Raw genomic sequence first — 25,663 nt, 5'->3', positions numbered from 1 at the left:
CATAGCGTAAGGGTTTTTGACAGTTGGCCAACCGAAACAACCTTTGTCATCTTCTCTACAGTTCTCCAGGGCATAAACCCTAAAATTGAATATTGATTAACCAAACCCCCAAAATTGCTCTGTAATTCATTGAATTCGAAAGAGAGAGAACGATTAAGGGGCCAAGAAGGCAAGAAGACATGCTAGGTGATGGAGAAGAGACCCCTACTAGGTACTCTTCGAATGAATTCAATTGCAGTTTTGATTTTTGTATCGAATGATGTGATTTTCTTGTCTTCATCACTTTCTTGAATTCATTTGTTATTTAATGAATTTTATTGTATAGCAATTAGTAGCTTAATCGATTCAGTTATCTTAATGTGGGGACATAATTTTTGAATGACAACACGCGGCCGAGGTGACACCGAAGTGTCAGCCGAGGTGTCACGTGTCATGGTCATGATGCCGAGATGATCTCGGCTAGGCCGAGGTTATCTGCGAAGATGTCGGAATCCGAGATAAGGGGATAAAGGAAAAGAGTCCTAGAATGGGAGAAGACTTCAGTTTGGGTAAAGATGAGACTCTTAGAGAGTTTATCCTAATTCTACTGGGAGTCCAAGATTAGCAGTAATCCTAAGTCCATTAGAGCTAGGCTCCTATTGGGACTTGGATTGTGTTGGCTATAAAAGGGAGGCACCCCCATGGGTCTAAAGTATGCTTTTGATATTCTGTCTAGTGAGTTAAGCACTATTGGTTATCTTTGAGAGATATTGAGTACTGACTTGATCGTCGGAGTGCCCCCGAGTGGACGAGCCACTGCCGGAAACTCTTCTTTCTGTTGCAGGTCATTCGAGCTTAATCTGTTCTGCTGGTGCTCTCCAGCTGGGTACCCGTTTGGCAGTGTGGTCAGAAAATCACCCACACACTTAATACTCTCATAATTTTGGCTATGGAAACAATTGTACCAAGGTTTAAGCTTACTATAGTTGTTTAATTGTACAAAAAATAAAAAATAAAAATCATGTTTTGACTATTTTAATCGCTGTCAAATTTTCTGGTCTCAAGGCCATGTAAAGGAGGAGTGTTGCTTTAAGTAGCTAACAGTTAGCGTAAAAATTGGTCATAACCATTGTGAATATCGACCCTAAGAATATTTGAGCAAATACTAGGGTGTTTTTATTAAGCAAAGCAATGCATCCATCCTCGACTATATTTATCAAAGGAAAAAAAATAAAAAAAATCCATCCCCGAGTGTAGCAGAAAGTTGGCAAGAGACACCATAGCAGCAAAAAAGGGCAAGGTTTCCTGGACTTTGGATGAGTGAGGATAAAGAAGCAATGAAGAAAAAATGTTAACAAAATGATATAGCTAAGATAAGGATGTTGTGGTGGATGAGTGGTAAACTTAGGAGAAATAGGAACGAATTCATGAGATGGTATATGTATAACCTATTGAAAATAAAATGAGACAAAATCGATTAAGAGGGTTTGGTCATGTACAACAAAGATCAGTAAGTGTTCTATTTAGGAAGAATGCCACTATTCACATTATGTGTAATGTTAAGGGACGACAGAGGTCAAAATTAATATGGCGAGAGATAATAAATAAAAGAGATGTTAGCTTGTAGTTTAATTGTGATTATAGCTCTTAATTGAGTGGATTAGTGACATAGGATCCATGTGGCCAAACCCAAGTAGTTGGGAAAAGTTTAGTTGAGTTGAGAATGAATGGTGGTGAATCTGTTGGAATTTGCTTATAACTTTGGCCAAATTACAAATGTTGCATGGATTATTTTCTTGCTGCTCTTTTCTATTTGTTGCGTTTTATTTTTAATATTTATTGTTTACTTTTTGTGTGAACTGTTGGTTGGTTACGTATGAGTTGTTCAGTATGGTGAAGAAGCAATCGAAGTTACTAGGAAAAACCAGTGTAGATGAGGATGATGCTTCAGATGTTGAAATGGAACACTTTTGGCATGATTTCATGGATTTGTATTTCATTCATGGTAGGGAGTCGAGGGGCTGCCAGGATAATAACCTCGTATTCTTTGTTAGGAAAATGGTAATCCATTCTTTATTTTTCGGCAAATTGTTTCATAGTAAACATTACTCACTACAAGAATTTACACATGTTGCGACCACTTTTGCCAACCAAAAATATTTTGGTCGCAAAAAAATGACATTTGGCGACCAAATATTAATTAGTCACGAATGATCTTTATTTTTGGCGACCAAATATTATTGGTCGCAGAAGGTTATATTTTGGCGACCAAAAAATGAGTTGGTCGCAGAAAGTGGTATGCTTTTGCCGACCAACTACAAATTTGGTCGCGGAAGGTCACATTTTTTTTGGCGACCAAAAATTTGGTCGCCAAAAACTTATTTTCAGCAACCAAAAAAAATTAGTCTCCAAATTAGTTCTTTTAGCGACTAATATTTTAGTCGCCGTTGATTGAGATTTGGCGACTAAAAAAATTTGTCGGCGAAGGCACTTTTTTTGCAACTAATATGGTCTTTTGGTCGCCAAAAACTTATTTTCAGCAACCAAAAAAATCAGTCGCCAAATTAATACATTTAGCGACTAATATTTTAGTTGCCGTTGATTGAAATTTGGCGACTAAAAAGATTTGTCGACGAAGGTACCTTTTCTGCGACTAATATTTTCGTCGCCAAATATTAATGAAATTTATTTACTTTTGATCTTTGCCGACCAAAAATGTGGTCGGCAAAATACTTATTTTTAGTGACCAAAAAACATTTTGTCGGCAATAAAGTTAAACAATTTCAAAAACACAGATTCATTTTTTGGTGGGAATACACTCTTACATCACCGCCCAATTTATTTTCTATCAATATGTACATAGACCCAAACAAGTTCAGTCTCTTGCTTTCTCTGTCTCTCTGTTTCTCTCTCTCTCAAACTCACCATCGTTGATTTGCCGTTCACAGTCACCGTCGGTCTTCCACCGTCATTCACCCCCGATCTTCCACTGTCGCGCATCATTACAAATCAAAGTGCAACAATGGCAACCTCTCTCTCTCTCTCTATATATATATCTCTATATCTCTATACATACAAATATATGTGTAGCTAATTTCGAATTAGATTTAGATTTCGATTTAGATTTCTTTTAATCTTGTTTTCAATTCTAACCTCCTTTGCTAATGGAATTAATTATTGTTCTCACCTCCTTTGCTAATGGACTCCTCAGAAGGCATTTCGTGAGTATATTCCTTCTCCACCGTAAACAACCACCATCAGCCCTCTTTTCCCTTTTACCCCTATTTCTCCCTCATCCCTCTCTCTATATATATACTATATAATTATTATATGAATTTGGCTATGTTGAGAGTATGTGGATGACCTGTTCGATGAAATTCCAATATGGGTTTTGAATTTGAGAAATCATGATAGTCTGTTGGATGAACTGGGTTTGGACTGATTGTCTTTTGATTATATTAAAAGATGTTGGAAATAAGAAGAATACAAGGAATGTTAAAATTATATAAGCAATATGAATTTATTGCTTTATAGTTCTGTTTAGCTTGGAGTGGGCACAAGATTCAGTAGTTTTCTACTCACCTCACCTCCAAGTGAAAAGATGTTGATAAAGGATGAATACATCATGGTTTAGTTTTAATTCAGTTTTTTATTTTATTTTATTTTTTTATACCCATTAATTCCTGCTTGATTTTGTCAAATATGCAGCTTTTGGGCGAGCTTAACATGGGAGGTGTGAAGGCAGATGGTGGTGACGGCACTTCAACTTAAATTCAGATATAATCAGTTTTTTATACCCATTAACAGAAGCAATAATATTAATATATTTTTTGGTTTAATGAAGAGCAGAATGGGATAAAACGTCTCTTGGAAAATTAGTCAGATATTTCAGGTCATCTTTTTTGCAGCTTCTGTTAAAGTCATGCAAGGTATGTCTCATTCATTTATATACCAAACTATATTTCATGTTAATAATTTTTTTCCTCAAATGTTATCTTTTATTTTTTATTTTTACTTTAAACAAAGAGTGGTTTAAAGGAGAAAGCAACAGCATTGAAACAAGCTATTTACAATATATTGCAAGAGGAGATAGAAAGTTCTTATAGTGCAAAACTTTGGGAGTCAAAAAATTCACTGGGCTGGTAGTCTTTTCTGAGCTTTTAGCTTTCTAGGATTGTGCCATAAGAAGTACGTGAAAATTATGTAAAGTGCTATTACTCTATTTTTATGTTATGAAATTGTGTCTCGAAGAATCCAGTAGAATTAAAAAGAACATTGACAGTTGTGTAAATTATCATGATGTCAAACCATTACAGTTTCCCTCTCTATTTGTTGATCTTGGTCTTTTATTTATTTATTTATTGTTGATAAATCTAGAACTGACCACTTTTGAGATTGAAAGAAATGATTTGGTTAAATGTTTAGCAGAATTGGAACGGATTGAAAGTAACCAAATAGTGTCTCTGTTGTGTTGAGAGTTGAACATTGCTTTCACTTGTGCATTGCTTTCTTTCTGATTAACATTGCTTTATAGTGTCTCTGATTAACTTTTGGAGCTGTTCTTATTTGGAAAAAGAATTATGATGTAGTGCCTGTTATTTACTCATTGGCTGGTATAGAAATTTTTTCAAATATAACACCATACTCTTGTTTACAGTTGAGCACATGTTTTGACTAATCAAATAAGAATTATGGTGTAGTGCACATGTTTTGACTAATCAAATATGGTGTAGTGCACATGTTTTGACTAATCATGTTTTGACCACATAATTACTCTGCAAACCATAGATCCCCTATACCAAAATCTGTTACTAAAATGTGGGACCTCTAGTGATGTTTAGAATGTCTCATGTCATTTCTTTATGTCAGTAGCTTTAGGGGAATTGAGTTCTATCCTTTTTTGTATTTTTCTTTCATGATCTTGTCAATTGACCTTGCTTCGGGTCTTTGTCATTTTTGTAAAGCTATGGTTATAATTTTTGCATCATATTTGTTTTAGTATGATCTACCGTTGTTGATTGTGTTATCCTTTGCACTTGTACTAATGTCAGATGGTTTCTCCTAATGCTAATTGTCTGTATGTGGTTGAAGCATTTATGGCACATAGATCATCAGATGAATCCTTAGTTTATGCTGTATGATTTTTTTTCACTAGCACTTTATTTACCTTCAATGGCATCTGTTACAGCTGAAAATATTTGCAGGATTGGCCTTTCCTCCCCTTTACTTCTACAATGGAGGAGTTAGAGAGTTCCTTGCTACAATAAAGCAACATGTTTTTATTGCGAGGTAGGTTGTTTTTAATTTTAATTGTTCTTTTCAACTTGAAATCCTTTGATTGTGAGTAATGAGCATAGTTGGAGATAGAATAAATTTGTTTTTTGGACTAGAATATATTTTTTTTATTATTGCAATATGAATGTCGAATTCCCTAGTTTGTTTTTCTGACAATCTATTTTAATTTAATATGATTGATTTTTGTTCATTTGAACCACATAAAATTGTTATTAAGGCAACAAATAAAATTGCCCATTCAATACAAAGTTGTGCTTGAAAATTGGATCACGTAGTATTAGATTTGGGTTGGGATTCCACAGTCTTATAAGATCCAACTGGTTATAGAAGAGCCATGTAACACAGATAATCATTGCAAACAACTGGTTATATGGACTTTCCAGAAGATTTTGTTAAATATTAGGCAATTAAAACTTTATCTACCCTGTTAAAGTTGGTTTCTCAAAGAATTATCTATAATTAGAGATTAGTAAGTTGTTAGTTGTTAATTATTGAAGGGTTTGTTGAATCATGTACCTATAAAATATAATATGGTGCATAATTTGGATTCCAATAAAAAAAATCAATCTTCACCGAGAGGTTGTCCTGGGAGCGAATATATAATGGAGCTTTAATTTTTGTTTATTATAGGTCATCAGATGTAATTTTGCCTATCACTATAAAAAAAAAGGGAAAACTACAAATCAGTGCATGTGATAAAAATAATTTGCAATATCTGGCAGTGCAACTCTTTTTGTGTAAAAAACACAGCAAATGTTACATCCCAAGAAGATTCTCACCATTTTAGGAAGTATTTGCCACACTTCCCACTGAATTGTAATCTCCCCTAGAAAAAATGGTGGAAATAAGGAAAAGCAAAGGAAAATGAGAAAAGTTCTTTAGAATCTGTTGAGATCCCATGCATGTTGTTTAACATAAATATGGCGCTAGCGTTGAAATTCCAAAAATATATTTACTCCAACAGTCGGATCCGTTGTTGAGTGTGGTTCAGTTCTTATCTGATCCACACTACTCCAACAGTTTAGGATCCCAACCTGCTGTACTTAATTGCCTTTACTCACAGTTTAGGGTGCTTCTTGATCCAGTTCACTTTCACTCAGTTCGTGAACTTGTGTACCAATAGGAAGATCGTGCAAAATGTGCTGCGCGCAAGAGAATCAAGAAAAAGGGTTCTCACTGCTCCTTTCAGGTTACTCAAATCAAATCGCATGGGAGTCATATTGAGTTTTGCTGTCTACAAGACAGATCTCCCCTCAAATGCAACATCAAGTGAGAGGATTCAAGCAACTGATGGGTATGTTGTCTGCCCAAAAATCAAACTTGTCATTAGCTCCTTAAGGGGGGAATAGAGAAGAGAAGAAATAAATAAATATACAACGATGACAATTGTATAACTGATCCTATTCATAAAATAAATTGTATTTAAAAAATATAAAACAAATTTAGAGGTCATCGCAAAATAAAATAGAATTAATTGAGTTGATGTACTGTCTTAGCTATAAATAATGAGTGCAGCTAGAAATTTCAGGATGCAGACAAGATTAGAAAGATTGAATTAGATAAGAACTTCATTTAATGTTTCACTGCTGCCAAGCAGGTACCTTGGCGGAGTCTTCGATATCGAATCAAATGTGGAGAAGTTGCTTCAACAACTTGCAAGCAAACAAACCATACTTGTGAATGTGTATGATACCACCAACTTTTCGCACCCTATCAGCATGTATGGCTTGAATGTATCAAATGATAGGTTACAACATGTTAGCACACTTAACTTTGGTGATCCGTTCAGAAAACATGAGATGCGTTGCAGGTGATCTATTTAATCCTATCTGTTACTGTGTATTTTAGAGGGGTCAATGCGAGTTCTTAGATTGAGATTCAAAGTGATAAAATGGACTTACAACTAAGTTTGTTCTTGAAGCAGATTCAAACAAAAACCACCAAGGCCATGGTTTGCGATGATGATTTCAATTGGTATCCTCGTAATTGCATTGCTTCTTGGGCATATAATCAACGCAACAATGAATCAAATAGCCAACGTTGAGGATGATTACCATGAGATGATGGAGCTGAAGAAACGAGCAGAGCCAGCTGATGTTGCTAAATCACAGGTATTTGATAGTTGTAGTTCATGAATTGAAATTTTGTTAGGCTTCACCTAATATGTCTACATGGTTCTAATTGAATTTCAATCATCTGTAGTTCCTTGCTACTGTGTCCCATGAGATCAGAACCCCAATGAATGGTGTTCTTGGTAAGTTTTTGTTATTGTCCTTTATCATTTTAAGTCATTTAAATACATTGCTTTGGGGAAAACATTAAAAAATTATTTAAAAATAAACAAAGAAAGTGGGGTTGTTGAGTGATGTTTGTATATATGTTTATTCAACAGGAATGTTGCAGATGCTAACGGACACAGATCTGGATGTAACTCAACAAGTCTATGTCAAAACTGCACAGGGCAGTGGAAGAGCGCTGGTTTCACTAATAAATGAGCTTTTGGACCAAGCAAAGATTGAATAAGGTAAGCTCGAGCTTGAGATTTACAGAGATATCTAAAGATCAAATCCATCAAGCTGATTCACAATTTCAAGCATAGTGCATTGAACCTCATTGTCTCCACCCACACCATCATCAAAACGTGCACCTCCTATGGCATCTAATTCATCAAAAAACATGATACAAGCTTTTTTGGAACGTGCCATCTGAAATAGTTCACGAACCAGACGGGCACCCTCCCTAACATATTTCTTAACAAGTTCACTTCCAATAACACAGGTGAAACACGCATCAGTTCTATTAGCCACAGCTCTAGCTAAAAGTGTCTTACTGGTACCAGGTGGACCATAGCATAGAACACCATTAGGAGGGTCGATTCCGAGGTTCACAAACTTTTCAGGAACATTCCTTTGAAGTAACTACATAAGGAGAAACAAATAAACCATAAACAAAGAAAAAGAAAAGAAAAGAAAAGAAACGAAAAACCAGAGAAAACCATAAATAAGAGGAAGATTGTTTTCAACATTGTAGTAGTCTTCTATGTCTGTCTGTGCTTGTCAAGCTTGATTGTGTTTGCCATGACCATATATGAACCTTGCACTTTTCTTTGTGTAAACATGAGTCTCATTGTCCAATCTGTTAATACCCATTTCAAATTTGTAATTAGCAGCTTATACTCTGAAATTGATAATTTAATTACCTGCAAATGAGTTAGAAATTTTGATTTGAACTTACAGTTCTCTGAAATTGATAATTTAGTTACCCATTTCAAATATTTTCATTAAAAACAAACCTAACATTATTTCTCATTTTCTTTGGTATAGATGGATGATGGATGATCTCGTGCACGAAGCTAAATTGTACAAGACTACTTGGCAGTATAAGCATTTTTGGGAGGATTAAATATTTTTGGATGGATGTGTATGGATAACAAATATTAGTAGTTTTATTTGTTGATAGCTGCGCATGGATAACAAATAGTTATGTTTCAAATTGTTATGCTAGATGGATGTGACTTGTGAATGAAAACTTAGAATAGTTGTATTGTGTCGAATGTTAATGAATTATGTATTGTGTCGAATGTTAATGATTCAGTTGATTTGAATGATGCTTTAAAATTATAGGTTTATTATGGATTGAATGAATTATTAGGAATTACAGGTGTATTGTTTTCCTGCTTTGGCGACCAATTTATTAGTCGCGACAAATAAATAATTTTTTTTTGCAAAAAATGACAATTGCCGACCAAGAATTTTGGTCGCAAAAAAAACATCTATTGCCGACCAAAACAGCTCTTGGTCGTGGAAACTCACTTTTGCCGACCAAAAGTTTTGGTCGCGAAAAGTAACAAATGGCGACCAAATTTTTTGGTCATGGAATGTCACAATTGGCGACCAAACTTTTTGGTCATTGAATGTGATAATTGGCGACCAAACTTTTTGGTCGCGAAATGTGTCAATTGGCGACTAAGATATTTGGTCGGGAAAATATCACTTTTCGTGACCAAAGTGTTTTAGCGACAAAATGAATTAGTCGCGGTAATTAAATATTTAGCGATCAAAAATTTAGTCGGCAAATCCAACTTATGCCGACCAATCAAAATTTTGGTCGCGAATTACTTTTGCCGGCGCTCAATTGGCGACCAAAGTAGCAACCAAAAAAATTGGTCGCAGATAACTTTTGTCGACCAAAAATAGACTTTTAGCGACCAATTTTTTTGTTGCCAAAAGTGTTAATTCTTGTAGTGACTTTTAATGATGTTACATTTTATATGTTGCACGATACTTTTTTTTTGGTTATTTTTGTTATATGTTTTTGTCAACCACACTCCTTGATAAATTTTGTCATTTCAGAGCTTGCATGAATACAGTTCCAATAATATGGAAGTCAACTCCCCTTACTTTGTACGCAGGTGGGCTCCTAAGGTAAAAGCAGCATGAATACCAATTCCTGGTCACACCTGTATGCTGAAATGAACTATGTTGATAGCTTAACTGCTTGCATGATATGGTAGTGCACATATTTTAAAAGTCTTTTTAGTCTAATGAATTGCAAAATTGCCGCCTTCTTTTGTCATTTCTCTTGTGGTGTGTGCATGACACTAGTCTAGCATATGTCTTATGTTACACAGACTCTTCAAAATAAATCAAATACCCATGTCAGACATTCGACACTTGGACAAGGGTATGGAATGTGTTGGATACTTTTTAACGGATACTTCTTATATAATTGTATATAACACTATTATTTTAAGTACATATTATTGTATAATTGCTATAAATGTCGTTTTGACACTATAAGTTACATATAGCACCATTTTATCTCACATACTTGACTAAAAATATGACATTTTTTTGCTAAGTCCGCGTACCCTTAAATTTATGGTTTGATGAGTCCAACATCTAGATACATACCCATACCCGAGTCCATGTAATATTTGCAAATATCAAATGCAAAATTATCTTTTCAAGGTCAGATCACAAAAAATGTTTTCATAAATTGTCTCCCAGTAGTTTTATAGATTCACCACTATTATTATAGTTCTCTGGCTGAAGATACATGGAGAGATCAGATTTAAGCACAATTGCAGTTGCAAATAGCATTTTGTTCTTCTGTTTTGAATCATATCATTGGTATTAAGCTTCTTGTGAGATAATGTCCACGCAAACACTTTAATCTTAAGGGGCACATTAGCATCCCTAATCATCTTGTGATGAATGAATAATAAAACGTTTGGATTGTTAATAAGATTCCCAAAATACGATTTACAAGAGAATAACCCCGAAGCATGAGAGACCGCATCCTCTTATCAAGAGTGTACTAACATTATGAAGATATGAAGCATTTTTTACATAGGAAATTATGTGAATTCCAGGCACCTGGAAAGTGACTATAACAATGAAAATGTTTCTATTCTTTTAATTTGATGTGTGTGCCAAATGGGCAATACATGTTCACGCCTGATAGCATACACTTTACCCTATTGATGGCTAAGGTAGTGTTTGTCTGCAGTTTTGCCCCTCCTACCACCCTGGATTGAGGAAGTACCAATGCTGGTTTATGTCCTTTTTATATGCTTATGCCATTTATAGATACTGATCTGCAGTTAGTGTTGAGCTTCTTGACCGATCTGTTTCTATTATTGTCATACTTTGAGTGCAATAATATCTCTTTTACAATTGCTTCGAAGAATTTTTATGTTTTTGCTAATCTTCTGACAATCACTTGAAATCCAAGAGCAAGGCGTAAATATGTGGATTAGTCTTCCTTTGATATATGCAATGAAATTGAAAAACTTATATCAATTGTCTGGGTGATTTTGACTCACTTAAGATTTTAACCGTATATTCTTGTTTACCAGTTGGATGATTTAGTTGATAAGAATTCGGTATATGTGGATTGGAGGCGCTCCTTTTACTTGAACTTAATAGCTCACACTTTGTTCAGTGTAACAGTGGCAATTTGCAGGTAGATCACCTTTTTCTTTTTAGTTGTGTCATTTATATTGTCCTTTGAATATAGACACCTTTTCCTTTTAATACGGGTATGTTTGTTATTTATTAAAAATAAAAAATAAAATAAAAAATACTTGTATGTTTGTTTAGCTTCATTCTTTAAGTGATCTTGCCATATATATTTTTGTTTTCTTTGCTTATTTTTCACGACAATAATATCTCATTTGGACTTTCAAAGCTCACCCCAGATAAAAAAAGACAACCAAGTAGTTTTGGGTTTTTCTTGAAATGACAGGTCTTGTGCTATATGATCAATTGACATGACATCAACTTTTATTATTCATCAAATTGGTTGGTTCTGTTCCAGAGTTTGGCGTTCAATCCTTCCTTTGTACTTTGAGATCCTATTCCTTTTATTTCTGATTTAAGTTGATAGATCCAGCTATCTCAGGCCAAGGTTTGAATATCAGGGCTCCATCATCTGCTTTTGAGAATCCTATCCCCGACAGTAATGATTTTGCATATTAATTAACTAGACTAGAATTTTTATTTTTCATTTTTATCGTTACCTTTTACTTTTTGATTTGCATCAAGAGGAAGTAAATCCCAATCCAGACTCATCCTTGAGTATTTTATTGTAAAGTTAGGGGTTGTCACACTTTTTCATGGCTGGTCTCGTTGTGGTAGACTTCATGCTGAAGCTGTCAAACTCCACTAAGTGAAGGATGAAGAAGTATTTGCATTGCTCAGGAATATGACAAATAATGGACAAAATGGAACTTTGGATATCTGTTGGAACTTGGAAGTTCATTTCTTTATTTCCTTAGAAAGTACATTTTACACCAAATGAAAGAGATAAGTTGGGAATCTTTTAAAATGTAGAAATTTTGCTGTGACATTCCCTTGGTGTTGGTACTTTAAAAATAAAAAAAAAATAAAAAAAGAAAAAAAGAAAAAGAAAAGAAAAGAAAAGAAGAAGGCATTCACTTGGTATTGGTTTCAGTGCTTTATAATCTTTATCACAGAAAAATTTAAAGTCTCATCTAATGGTGTTTTTGATAGATGAGGATGATGTTAAATCATAAACATCCAGGATTCTGTGAAGGGAATAATATGTGGATGTAGATACTTTAGCCAAATGGATGTTGATAAGAGGCTTTTTTTCTATATTAATGACACTTAATTTGCCTAATGACACTTAATTTGCCTCATTCCTGGTGTCTAGGCATGCTAATTCCAGTTTGCTAATTTTATTTTGCATCATCAGAAAGATCAGAGAATATATTTATTGGTTGTGCTGCAAACCATTACAGTTGAGGGTTCCTTCTCTTTTTGTGCAGGACAATAGGTTCCATTTATGCGCACACACACACACACACACACACACACACACACACACAAACATATATATATATTTTGTATGTGTAATCAGAAAAAAATTGTTCTTCTTTCAGTTATCAGGTCCTTAAGAATCACCAGACCAGCCTAGACACACCATTGTCCTCTATATACAAGGTATCTGAAATCTAATTTCATGCTTAAAAAATGTCTCAAATTACCTGATGAGATGTGTGTGTATGTTGGTGTGTTGACCATATCTCAACCTTCTGTTTTCTGGCGTTTGAGATGTTCCAATCTGTTCAAACACACTTCTATTGTTGTGGAACATTTTCTCCAACATGTAGCATGGAGTGTGTGTGCACGTTTGAGATGCTCCAATCTGTTCAAACAATCTTTGTATGTTGGAATAAGGTTGCAGTTTTTATCATATTCCAGGTTATGCATTTCCTTTACCTTTTCACTTGTATATCAAATGCCTAATCCATGGCTGGTAGTACAACATCTTGATCAATGTCTATGTCATATTGTTTTCTTTTAGTTGTTTTTGATGAACTTGAAACACAGTTGAGTGTATTTTTAGTCATTGTTTTAAGTATGGTCTATGGCTTTATCTCTAGGTTGTAAAGACTGTTTATGCATCGCCAAGTCGTGTTGATTTTCATTTGGACTCAACAAAGGCAAGTTTCAACTGTTAACAAGACCAGATTTCCTTGTATTATGTTTTGATTTCTTTGTGTTTTTTTGTCTGACACAGTAATTGTGATGCATTCAGGAAGTAGAATCAACACCTGCTTATCCAGATATATGTTTTGCAGTTGATGACTTTGATTCCACTTTTGATGCAGTGGTAATATGTTTACTTATGATATGTATCGATAGAAGCTTCTTGTCTCTGGTGCTTTTTGCTTCTTGCGAGTTTGTTCTTCTTGATATGTGTTAAAATATATATCAATTTGAAGTTTGATGGCTTCATCAGAGGATGATGTTTAGTGTATTAGCACAGTTTCACGCTAATCTACATCCATTAAATAAAAAGAGGCCTTGATTACTTGGAATTCTCAGTTGCGCACGTCGAAGAGAAATGAAAGCACTTTTAATAGTGAGAGTAACAGATCAACCAACATTGGCATCTTTTGTAAACTCTATCACACTGCACGGTCTAATGATATACAACAAACTCTAGTTGCATAGAGGATCTATAAAAGACAGCCGTAAAGCTTTCTTCTCAAATATCTTCTGTAAAATAATTATTTCTTTTTCTTTTTAATTATTTTTCTTGGTGGTGCGGGAGTGACAGTTTATCTATTATTGTTTTTCTTTGAATAAATTGAATTTGGCACAATAGAGGAAATTGATTCTTTTTTCCTTAGGTTTTTGTAAGTGCCCAGTTTGGTAGGATTTGCTTGAGAGGTATGTAGTTTACAATATATTGATGTGGTTTGTTTTCTGCACTTGAATTGTATCATTTTAAGTCTACTATAGTAATGCTTATGCTAATTCTCTCTTTTTCTGTGTCTCTCTGATTTCTTTTGGTCTCTTATTGGGCTTTTCGAGTAAGTGAATGCATTAGGAGGGACCATTTCAGAACCTTCAATTTCTTGAAATCCTAGTTTTCTCATATTGAAAACATTTTTGTTGTCATCATCTCCTTTTCTGCTTTCCATCATACAGTTTTCTTGAAAAGTATTGCATTAACCATGCACATTTCATTTTATTAGAATCTCACAAGGAAAAGGGGAAAACTGAAATGAGGGGTAAATTCAATGAATAAGGAGGAAGAAATGGTAAAAAATGATGTCAATGCAACAATTTCATTGCTGTCATTGTCAACCCAAAATTAATTTGTAACCAACTCATATTGGTGCCAGCAATCAGAGGCAATAATCACTGGGCGGCCACCATCTTCACCATGACCATCAACAGGACTGCAGCAGTATTGACATCATCATTGCCTACCTGAATGCCACTGAACATCATGTCCATTTTTGTTGGAGACAAATGTATCACAATGATCCTTATTCATACTGTTGCCTTTGTCAGCAATGACCACCACGATCTGATGTCAAGACAGATCGTTTGAACCGGAGTTGAAATTTGAAATTTGAGTTGAAATTTGAACCGGTATTCTCTCTGGTAGCCCCAATTGCACTAGGCCAAGACACCTAAACAAAGTTTATGATATTGGGCTTTCTAGATATATGTTTCTTCTTGGGTTTGACTAAGTGCAAATGATTCAATCCATTTTCAATTTGAACCCTTTTTGAGGTATGCTATGGATATATGCTATATCCTTTTGTTTTATCTTTCTGCTGAAAAATCTGCAGTTTTGTCATTGATATGCAAATTTCAAACTGCAATGTTAAGTAAAAGGATAAAAATGATTTATACCATTGTAAAACTTAAATTAGTAGATATCAGGACAAATATGTTGTTTTCATATATGCTTTTCTGATTTTGAATGATCTGTCATGCTTTAAGGCTTTTCCCTTTTCAAAATTGGTGAGGAGAGTGCATCACATATTTATTTAGTTCGTTTTTACTCACAACAAAGTTTTTATATCATTATAATACATGACTCGCCAGTTATTTTTAAGTGTATCCACTGAAGATTCGGAGAAATGAGGTAAAAATTGAAATCTGTTAGTTACATGTTTGAATTAAGTACTGTTTCTTGCATTGTTGCATTTATCATCTGGGATTTTTTGTTTTGCAGGTCTTGACAGATACAGATCACTGCTATTGTGTAATTCTAAATGCAGATGGCGGGGGAGCATTTCCTAGTGAAAAGACTGCACAAGATTGTAGTTCTAGTGATATTTCTTCTTTGAAAATCAACACTGGTTCTGGAAAGACAGAGAAGACGAAGGTTTGATATATTCATTAGTTTACGTGAAGAATACTAGTTTTTGTTTCATGATTTGCCTGAGTTTCTGATTTTTTTTTTTTTCTTGTTGTTGTCTTTCTTCGTTATCCCTTATGTGAAGTAATGTTCTCAATTATGAGCTGAATAATTGTGCTGTGTTTCTATCCAGTTGCTCACCTAGGGATGTGCTATTGTTGTCTTGAGAAATCACTACTATATGTCGTGCTGGACAAAGTATATTGTGACTATGTGCTATTTGTTGTTCTTCACACCATAGTTTGAGTAGCAGTTGTCTCCAACTATATCTATATATCTCAGGAGTGATAGTTTTGTTTGCTTTACTTTCCCTAAGTTACCCAGGGTTGAACCTACAACTTGATCTTAGTATTTCTATTATTTATTGTGTGTTCTGTTTTTCAGTTGCCACTTTGCTGCTGATGAACGTTCACTAACCAAGTGTTTTAATTCTTAAAAATTGATGGGATTTTGCTTATATATTATACATAAGGGTCAGAATTTCATTTTAGTACATTATTTTAGTTAGCTTGGAAATAGAAACACGAGGAAAGCATAAAAAATGTTTGGAAACAAAAACTAAAACCTACCTTAATGGATAATTGAACATGGCTACACCATTCACATGAACCACACATTAATTTTTATATGAGCAAAAAATCGTTAAATCAATGTTATCAAACACAGCGTTCAAAAAAAAAAATTTATCAAACACAAGTATTTATGACTTTTAATATACATAAAGTTCCAACTAAACAAGGTTTACGAATTGCACACACACACACACACACACACACATGTATATATAAAAGAAGAAGAATAAGCATAGACAACAAGAGGGTGATGTGCACAGTCTTACGAATGCGTAATTGTTCACGATCTAAAACTAAAGCAGATGAGAGAGGTTGAAGAATGAAAAGCTAAAGCAGTTGCCTACTTGAATATAGAACTCAAGTGAAGCAAAGTGACTCTTTCCTTATTCTGCTCTTGGCATAAGAATTATTGACACAGCTTCTACAAGGAGGTACAACAAATATGTATGTATATATATATTGTAAGAAAATAAATAAAAAGAAGATGCAACCCTAAACACTTGATCTATAGATTCTATATTGAGGTTCTGGTACTACTTGAGGAGCTTGGACACCATGCTCCACTCCAAGGCCCTGCTGTAAGTGTGAGCCTTGTGCACCGGGTATAACTTTTTTTTGTCTGGATTGCTCTCTCCTCTTGTTGGTTTAGCATTAGGTATGGCTGGCTGAGATGCAAATTAGCAGCCTCTTGATAAATATTTTGGTCAAAGATAAAACTTGAAAATCTGAAATCTTAACTTTGGTCAAGTGTTTTCATAAAATGCTAATTGATTAACCACCCCCCCCCCCCCAACACACACACACACACACAACACACAACACACAATTTCTTCCTCATTTAAGAGAGTGGAGGGCTTTGGTTTGTTCTAAAGTAATAGCATCTTAATGGGTTGGTAGTTTGTGATTGCAGCTTACTCTTTTTTTAGGATTTGTCAGTTATCAAATGGTTTGAGATGCATATGAAGGTATATTTATCTATTAGAGCATTTAATCCAGGACTCATTTTAATATTTGGGTCTCGGAACATTTACTGTTTTTATTGATTACAAATTTTCTTCATCATCTAACGTGTGGCATTAAAGACATTTCCTGAGTTCCAATCTTGTAGCATATAACACTTCATGTGCTCATTTGTACTTGTTCCTGCTTCAGTGACTCATGCAGCCACACAGCTCTCGATTAACGAATAGTGGTTCTGATTGAGATTTTATAATTGCTGCTGATTATAGTTGAAAGTAGTCATCAACTTGGTGCATTATAATTTTGTGAAACTGAATGAAAAGAAATACCATTGTCCCTGAAGTTTGTTTTATTCCAATAGGTGTGTTTTAATATTTCAAATGAATTTTTATTGGTGGATTGTTTCATGTTGACTCCCACTAGTTGATTGATCAATATTGAAGCAAGTGTTTCAGTGGAATTTCTTCCATGAAGTCCATAAGAGTAGCATATCACTATGTGCATGCAATTAGCTTGTGGAGACTGCTCGTCCGCTCAGGCTTTGAGTTCAATATTGATTAGTGGAAAGTATTTCAAATTTTTCCTTTGTAACAAATTATTTCTGCTTTGAAACTTTTCTCCACACTTAATTATCATCCAAACACTAACAATTATTGATATGGAAATAATAAAAAAAAAAGAAAAGTAAAACTATTCAAGCCATGTATTTATCAATGTGGAATTAATTTTCAGCTCCTTTGGTCGATCAAAAACTTGACATTAACAGTTTACCTTACTAGAATAACAAAGTTTATATCATAATCTTTTAGTTTGTGTGAAATTCAATCAGAAATTTTACAACTTCCCAAAATAAAGTTTCTAGTTATGGCATTTCCATTAAAGAGTTTGATTAATTCACCAATTCTGGATTTCAGAGTATTGCTCTGAAATTTTATGGATCAATTTTGAGCATTATTTTTTCTTTCTTTCTTTTTTTCTTTTTTTTTTTTTAATCAACAACAAAAAAGAAGAAGTTATTCTTTCTTTGTCTGGGCTTATCTCTCCCTCTCCATTACAGCTGGGAAGTCTAGATTTGAGAGCCTCCTGTCACTTGGACATTCCCCTGGGAAAACTGACAGGATTCACATGAAAGGCCCTGGAGGACGAGGGGAGGTGGAAGTTGTTGTTTCTCGTGTTGTAGGTAAATAAGAAAATCTTTTTTTTTCCCCTCTCATTCTGTAAGTCCTCTAATATTTTGTAGTTTTTTTTACTTTAATTTTATTGGTGATAATGCTTTTGCTGGTGAAGAATATGAATTGAATTGATTCGAATTTCATGATGAGTAATGGAACTTTGCGAACCTTGACTCCCTTGGAATCCGTTGGCAGAATTTCATTTAAATGTTTTTATTAAACTTACCATTCTTATTTAGCATAGCTGGACCATCTCATCCACCCCAAACTCCCCTCCTTTCCCGTTCCAGAAACAGGTGCTTATGGTTTGACTTCATATTGGAAAAGGTTGGCTTATGTTTTCATAAAATTGTAAGTGATAATTTTTATAACCAAACTTCTGATGACAAGGCTTATCTTTTACTACTCATTTTATACTTTGTGGATCATATCAGTACCAGGGTCATCTGCCTTCCCTTGTGCAACAGAAATTTGCATGGTTTCGTGACTTTTGGCACGGTCCAGCAGTAAGATTAGTATTTGAAGAAATAGAAATTGTTGGTTAAGTATTTACCATGTGTAATATTGATTCATCTCTCCTGTTAACATGGCAACCAATTTAGAGGTTGGTTGGTTCCTTGCAGTCGGTATGACCTTCTGACCTTTGTGAGACAGCAAGGCATTAGCATTTTAAGTGCAATAGTGGCCATTGCCTCGTACTGCGGTAAAAAAATACTTGGGCTGACAATGTGAGAACGCATCTTCACACATACTTTAGGAAAATGAGACATCAGCAAGGAGTCAATTTTATTTAGGAATTTAAGGATTGAATTGGGCTTCTCTTTTGAGCACTGTTGAGAATTGAGGAACTCGTCTAGCATACCTGTGTTTCTCTCTGGCAGAATTCACCCAGTTGTGCCTCCCTTGAACTTTCTTTACGTGTTCTGTTGTATTTTTTTCCATGTGAACATCTTCTTATGTAAATTTTATTCTTCTATGGATGCTGTAATCATGAAGCATGCTAATGTTTGGCTTAAACAATTATCATATGCAAATGACAATGCTTTATGTAGAGTTGGGAGTCGGTTGAGTTGAGGATGGCAATGTAGGTTTCTCCGTTTTCTATTACTGAAAGAATAAGAAAAAGAAAATAATTTTGAACCGATGAAGACTCAGAAAATTTTCCCCTACTTTCCTTGCCGATTATTCCAAGTCTTTTGCTGTAAATAGCAGTTTTTGTGAATTTCCCCCATGTTTACACTGAAAAAGAAATCCATCTTCCAAACATTCTTTGAGGTGTTCTCCCCCCTCAATTTCGGTCATTTTCTCTTTAATTTCATTCCCCCCAGGACAGTTGTGAAAAAATGGTATACTCATTGAAGATCCACGACAATGGTATTCTGTTTCTTGAAAACTGCCTAGAACAGTTTTATTAGATGTTTCTAGCAAAGGAATTGCTAGGAGATACCTGTTATTTTATTTTAAGTAATGCTAGAGACCCCAAATATTCTACCAAAAATTTTACTAAATGTCTGTGGGACCCATACAATGTGGGTCTCATCTAGGTCCCATACCCACGTGAGACATTTGGTAAAACTTTTGGTAGAATTTTTGTGGCCTCTAGCATTTTTGTTTTATTTTTTCTCTCTCAATTCATTTATTAGCTCAGCTGGTAAGATATGTTAGAATTTATATTATTAATGTGCGCATGATTTTTCTGCCAACCCTGAGTAATCCCTTAACCTGCTTGCCTATTCAGGAGTGAATGAATTTGTGTATAAAACTTGTAATATGGAACATAGCACATTTTTTGTTTTATTTTTTTATACCTTTCTCTCTGTGATCGCTTGTTCTAAAATTAATTCTTAGATATTTGAGTACATAATTAAAAAAAATAATAATAATTCTTTCCATTTATCAGTGATCTAGATGGTCAAATACTCTTGCTCCCATTTTTTGTTTTTTTAGGATTCGGCCATAACATCTCTATATTGGTTTCTAATTTTAAAATCTTTGTTGAACATATTATATATATGATCTGATTCGTTGTGGGAAGTATAATATGAAAGCTTTATGTAATTTTTTTTTGAAATCTTTATTATGTGAGATTGTTACTTACATATTGTGTTTGCTGAATTGTCATCTACTGAGCCTCTTGGCACTACCATATCAGATCGAAGCAAGCAGGTTTCAGGCCCTTCCTCACCAGAATTGAAGAGAGGATTCAGTATTGGTATTGGTACAATTCTTCGTAGAGCAGCATCTGTTGCGTCTGTGGCAGCAAAGCATGCCTATGCCGCTGCTGCTTCCACGCAGGGTTCCAATGAAGAGATGCTGCCCCTGAAGTGCTGCTTGATGTCTGTGTCGTTACCTTGGGAGCACATTGCTTATGATCTTTTGTTTAAGGTTGGATAAGTCTAAAACTGCTGAAGAACAATGTGATAGAATAGAAACCATTTTAGTGTTGGGACTTAAAAATCAAGGGCAAATTACACTGACTTCCCCTGAGGTTTGAAGAAACTACAGTAAGCCCCCACAAATTTTGGCATAATTACTTTGGATTTCCTTTAAGCTTTTGATTCGCATAATGCAACCCCCTTCTCATAAGCAATTCGTTTGTCATATGGATGGAAAAATGATGTTGTCATCTCTCTTACATTGAAATGTGTAATTTACTTTTTTATCCTTGTGTTTTCATACAAGTGGGTCCCCTTTAGCCTTACTAAAAGAGAGGTCGTTGTAATTATGTCAAAATTATGGGGTTTACTATATTTTCTCCAAATCTGTAGGAGGTCGGTGTAATTTACCCTAATAAAATGAATGAGGGTGGTGGTTTCTTTGGTTAGACCATACATGCTTTAGAAGAATAGTACTGACTTATTTCTTCTTTTTGACAAATGCAGAGAAGTCCTCCAGTGAACTTGTAGGGACTTACATGATGAGAGACAAAAGACAATCTTGGGTTCCACCTTTATTAATTGAGGGGGTAAATGATTGTCTATTTTACCACCTTAAAAGAGGAAAGTGCGAAGGATGACAAATGCCAATCGGACATGGTGCTCCGACCTGCTAGAGAAAAGCAAAGGAGTTTTTTCTGCTTTTAAAGTTGTATGCTCTCTCTCTTTCCCCCTCTCGAATATTTTGGGTGTTGGGTTACTTGTGTGAATGGGACGATGACTGTGTTGAAAATATTGTATAAATTCTTCGAGGTTTATGATCAGGCTAAGAAAATGATTGGTGAATTCATCTTTGCTGTCTCTGTTTCCTTGGGTTTCAGGCAAGGTATAATTGTGTTGGAATTGTTCCTGAGCTTAAGCAGCAGAACATATGCATGTGGGTGGGGCATTAATTTTCTTTTTGTCAATCTTTAATCATCTTCTTGCTTTCAAAACCAAGTTAGAAACACCCTCTTATCTCCCTTGCTTTTGTGAATGTTCTTTATATCCTACGTCACACATTATTGTAACCCTATCTGAATGCTTCTTGGATCGCTACTTTTATTTCTTTAGGATGGATGGTCAGGAACACTGTTCTTTCGATAAAATTATATCTATCGGTTCAGGTGCAGAGGAACTAGATTATGTTGTTATTTTTTCATGGGATATCATTACTTGTCTGTGAAAAGGACTGGAGGGGCTCATTTAGAAGACCATCCAAGGGAGAGAACAAAAAATGCCATTGCACTTCATTTGTCTTTCTTTTTTAATTTCTAATGAAATTACATACTGATCTGATTGCATGAAAATATATATATATATATATATATATTTTTTTTTTTTTGCTGGAATTATGGTGAGGTAGCAGTTAGAAGAATCTAAGAGTACGCAAAAAGGAACAACTGGGTGGACAGAATTGTTTCTAAATCTTAAACAAGTGCAAGCACATGAAGCCTACAGTCTCCTAGTAAGTAAAAGACACAAGACCTTCAAAAGGCTGGTGGGATGGGAGTGTGGGATGCCATAGTTCACTTTATTCTACACAATTTTATACATATTATACAAATTTGATGGAATAAATAAATTTTAAAAAAATTTAAAAAAAATAAAAGAAGTGTGCATGTTAGTCTCCACTACGTGGTTAACAACCTGATAACATGCCAACATGCCCTAAACAGAAACCAACTGCCAACCAAATAAAAAATTATCTGAAATGCTGAAGTACGAATCAATTTAATCTGTTACTAAGAAATAAGTCATTTTATGGCTTATTCATTCAAAAAAAAAAAAAAAAAAAAAAAAAGTCATTTTGTGACCAAACCCTATACAAAAACTAAATGCGAATATTTCCACTAGATTTTTTTATCATTATTATTTTTTTTTTTTTGGGGGGGAGGGGGACAAGCTTTGATGCCTCTTGTGACCTTGATTGATTGTGTTTTTGTTTTTTTGTATTTTCCAAAACAAAAATAATGAAAGTAAGAAAGGAAAGAAGAAAAATCAAACAGCATACTTGAGAGCCATCATAATGTGGGTGTTTGAGAAGTAATTATTTTAATAGATTATTTTAGTTTTTGGTTATTTTAGGAGGTTAAAATTTTTATATTTGAAAAGATAGTTAAATTTTTTGTAATTAAGTATGATATGTGTGAGAGAAAAAGTAAAATGATTATGAATTTGATAGGACATATTGTCTTATTAACTATTTTAATTTATTTTATCTTTTAGTACTATTTTAATCAAAAATACTAAAAAGTCTTCCTCCCAAACGCCCCCAAGCGTGGTGTCTTTCATCAATTATTATCACCTACTGCGTAACCCACATGACTCCGGTGGGGGGACTGTAATAGTTTATTTAAGCTTTACAAAAAAGCTTTATCAATTATCACCTCTACGTTCTTCATACTCTATTTGTTGTTTAGTCTTCATGGTTAAGCTTTATGAAAAGCTTATAAAAGCACTTTTTATTTATTATTTATTTTTTTAACGGAGAATTCTAGAAGGCTGACCATGTCATTTAAGCTTCATCGCATTTTTTAGCAGTTAGTATAATAAAAATAATTTTATTTGAGCAAAAAATATATTTTTTTTTTAAAAGGTTAAAAATATTTTTTAAACTAAAATTTTGGCAATGTTATCAAAAGTGACTCAACCATTAGGCTACTTAAGGGGTTGCTTACGGTCTGTTTGGTAATCATTTCATTTTTAATTTTTAGTTTTCAGTTTATATTTATAAAAATTTTAAAAATTGTCTAAAAAAATTTTTTGATATTTTTTTTTAATTTATAAATGGTTGTCTCAATTTATAAATTTAAGAAAAAAACGTAAACTCAAAAAATGAGTTCATGTTGATTTTTAAATAAAAATTTAAAATTTGGCTAACAAAATTTTTTTTTCAATTATTTTTTTTCTCAAATAAATTGTTTTTTCAATTAATTTTTTTCTCAATTAATTTTTTTTTCAATTATAATGTGTATGATCCCATTATCATAAATAATAAAAAATAAATATAAATATTTTAAGTCTGAACAAACATATGTTTTACTTTACGTTTTTAAAAAATTTCAAACATTTTGTTCAAACTAAATGCGTTTGTAGTTTTTGTTTTTCTAAAAATAAACAAAAATCAGTTTATAAAACTTTTGTAAACATAAATAAAAAACGTAAACGTTACCAAACCCTACCTTAATGTCTACAAAAAATTTTTAATTTTTTTTAATTGTCAAAGGCTCTAATTTTTCAAAAGTTTAGTTAAATAATGTTTTATTTTGATATTTGATTTAAAACTTTCAAAAATCTTGAGCTACCACTGAATGCTACCACCACCATCACCTCCATTGACGCTGCTGTTCCCGCCCCACCAACTCTACATTGTTATCGTTGTTAACACCATGACCGATGCAATCATTAATATATACCAAACATATGAAAATATTTTTTAAAAAAAAAATAATAAGCAATATTTTTGTTAAAAAATATTTTCTATCCAAATAAATAGAATATTAGTGTCAGGTTTTATAAATAAATTGTAGATACGGTTAATCATTCCTCAAACTATGAAAATTGATTAAGAATTAAAAATTAAATCCTGAAAAATTATTAGATAATAAAACTTCCATAGCCGTGCGGCCCATGACACCACCTGATCTGATCTGATATAACAAATATGAAAAATATTTCAGAGTTCTAGAGGTACTCAAATGATATAACAACTGTGAATCCCATCTGGATATGATAGTTCGATTTAACTTTTTATTTTTAAAAAACCGCCAATTCAATGGGACTCTATTTAAAAGTCTATTTTAGAACTGCAAATCGCAGCTGAACAAATATATACATACGTGCGTAACACGACTAAAACATTCCTTTTTTCTATAGACAAAAATGCCCTTGCTTTTTCCAAAGTTTCATATTAAAAGTGGGACCACACGTGTCCCTTCCCACCGTCTTTAAATACCCCTCCCCTACACTTCCTTCCTTCCCTTTTCTCCTCCTTTCTTCCCTCCGGTTCACTCTTCTCCAGCCGGTTTATTCTTAACCATGATGTGCTCTGATGAACCGGTTCAGTTCCATTTCCCGGTTTTCGATGGGACTCTCACTCCTACTGAAATCCATCAACTGTTGTCCATCTTTGAGTCCGACTTTCCGGTCAATTCTACGTCCGGTTCAGAAACAGGTCTAACGGTTTACTCGGTGGAAGAGCGAAAGCGGCGCAGAATGATATCGAATCGGGAATCAGCCAGGCGGTGTCGGTGGAAAAAGAAGAGGCACTTGGAGGACCTCACGAACCAAGTTAACCGGTTGAGATTAGAGAACCGGGCGTTAAAGAACCGGTTGTGCTTGGTTTCACATCACTGTCTTGTTGCTCAGAGAGAGTCGGACCGGCTCCAAACCGAGTCTTTGTTGCTCCAGCAAAGACTGTCCGGTTTATACCAAATCATGGTTGCCATGCAGCTCCAATAACTGTCTTCTTTTAACCTTAAAATCAATCATCATGGCCTAACAAATCTCCAAACTACATACTCTCTCTCTCTCTCTCTCTAAACCACAAAGCAAATAAAGGAGTGAGACTGAAGGGGTGGGCTACTTTTGGGTGGGTTGGTTTGGGTGAAAAAAAGTAGTGGTTTTGAGTCTCATACTATGTAAAGAGTTGAGTCTTGTTTTTTTCTTTTTGGCTTGATTGAAGCCTTTTGTTTTTTTTTGGAGCTTTGATAATGGTATGTTTTGGTAGCTGGTTTGTTTAGGCTCCACTTACCATTCAAGCTCGAGAAACTAAGATTTTTAGGGTCAAAAGTTTTCATGGTAAAATGATGATGATACTACCACCTCAACCATGCATCATCAGTTTAAATATTTTTCATTAGTGAGTTGGTGAATCCAATGTTTCTTTCTCTGATTAAGGAAAAAATTATCAAGTTCTATTTGAGTAATGTTTCATATCAAATATCGATGGACACTTATCGTGTCCTAAAATATGGACCATTAATAACTGAGATTGGAGCATTACATGTGTTTGCTTTTGAAGGATTGAATAATTTCTCAAAATTAAGCACAAAGATTGTTATGTAAGTTCAAA

General features: G+C 34.1%; 1 protein-coding gene, 1 long non-coding RNA gene and 1 other non-coding gene across 3 annotated transcripts; all 3 read left to right on the top strand.

The window, feature by feature from the left end:
• The first annotated feature begins 179 nt into the window (after positions 1-179).
• Positions 180-21,397, top strand: LOC114268797 (uncharacterized). The gene is made up of 12 exons (XR_014365084.1): positions 180-211; positions 1,854-2,040; positions 9,627-9,698; positions 11,135-11,241; positions 12,683-12,743; positions 13,187-13,250; positions 13,346-13,416; positions 15,283-15,435; positions 16,951-17,005; positions 18,058-18,180; positions 20,325-20,557; positions 21,055-21,397. It is a non-coding gene; the product is annotated as an uncharacterized LOC114268797 (transcript).
• On the top strand, positions 7,211-8,878 carry LOC145821243 (uncharacterized). The gene is made up of 3 exons (XR_014363269.1): positions 7,211-7,385; positions 7,477-7,528; positions 8,598-8,878. It is a non-coding gene; the product is annotated as an uncharacterized LOC145821243 (long non-coding RNA).
• Positions 21,398-24,627: 3,230 nt separating the features above from the next.
• LOC114268820 (basic leucine zipper 4) lies at positions 24,628-25,050 on the top strand. The gene has a single exon (XM_028210054.2). The coding sequence runs from the start codon at positions 24,628-24,630 to the stop codon at positions 25,048-25,050; it is 423 nt and encodes a 140-aa protein (XP_028065855.2).
• Positions 25,051-25,663: the final 613 nt, after the last annotated feature.

This window comes from Camellia sinensis, chromosome 3 (genome assembly GCF_055761805.1).
Source record: "Camellia sinensis isolate YWXY chromosome 3, ASM5576180v1, whole genome shotgun sequence".
In the NCBI taxonomy this organism is placed as follows: Eukaryota; Viridiplantae; Streptophyta; class Magnoliopsida; order Ericales; family Theaceae; genus Camellia; species Camellia sinensis.
Note: the sequence above shows the minus strand (reverse complement) of the source record. Positions and strands in the feature narration are given on the sequence as shown.

Coding starts and splice junctions, on each gene's coding strand:
- LOC114268820 (XM_028210054.2), top strand. CDS start 24,628: ATGATGTGCTCTGATGAACCGGTTCAGTTCCATTTCCCGGTTTTCGAT.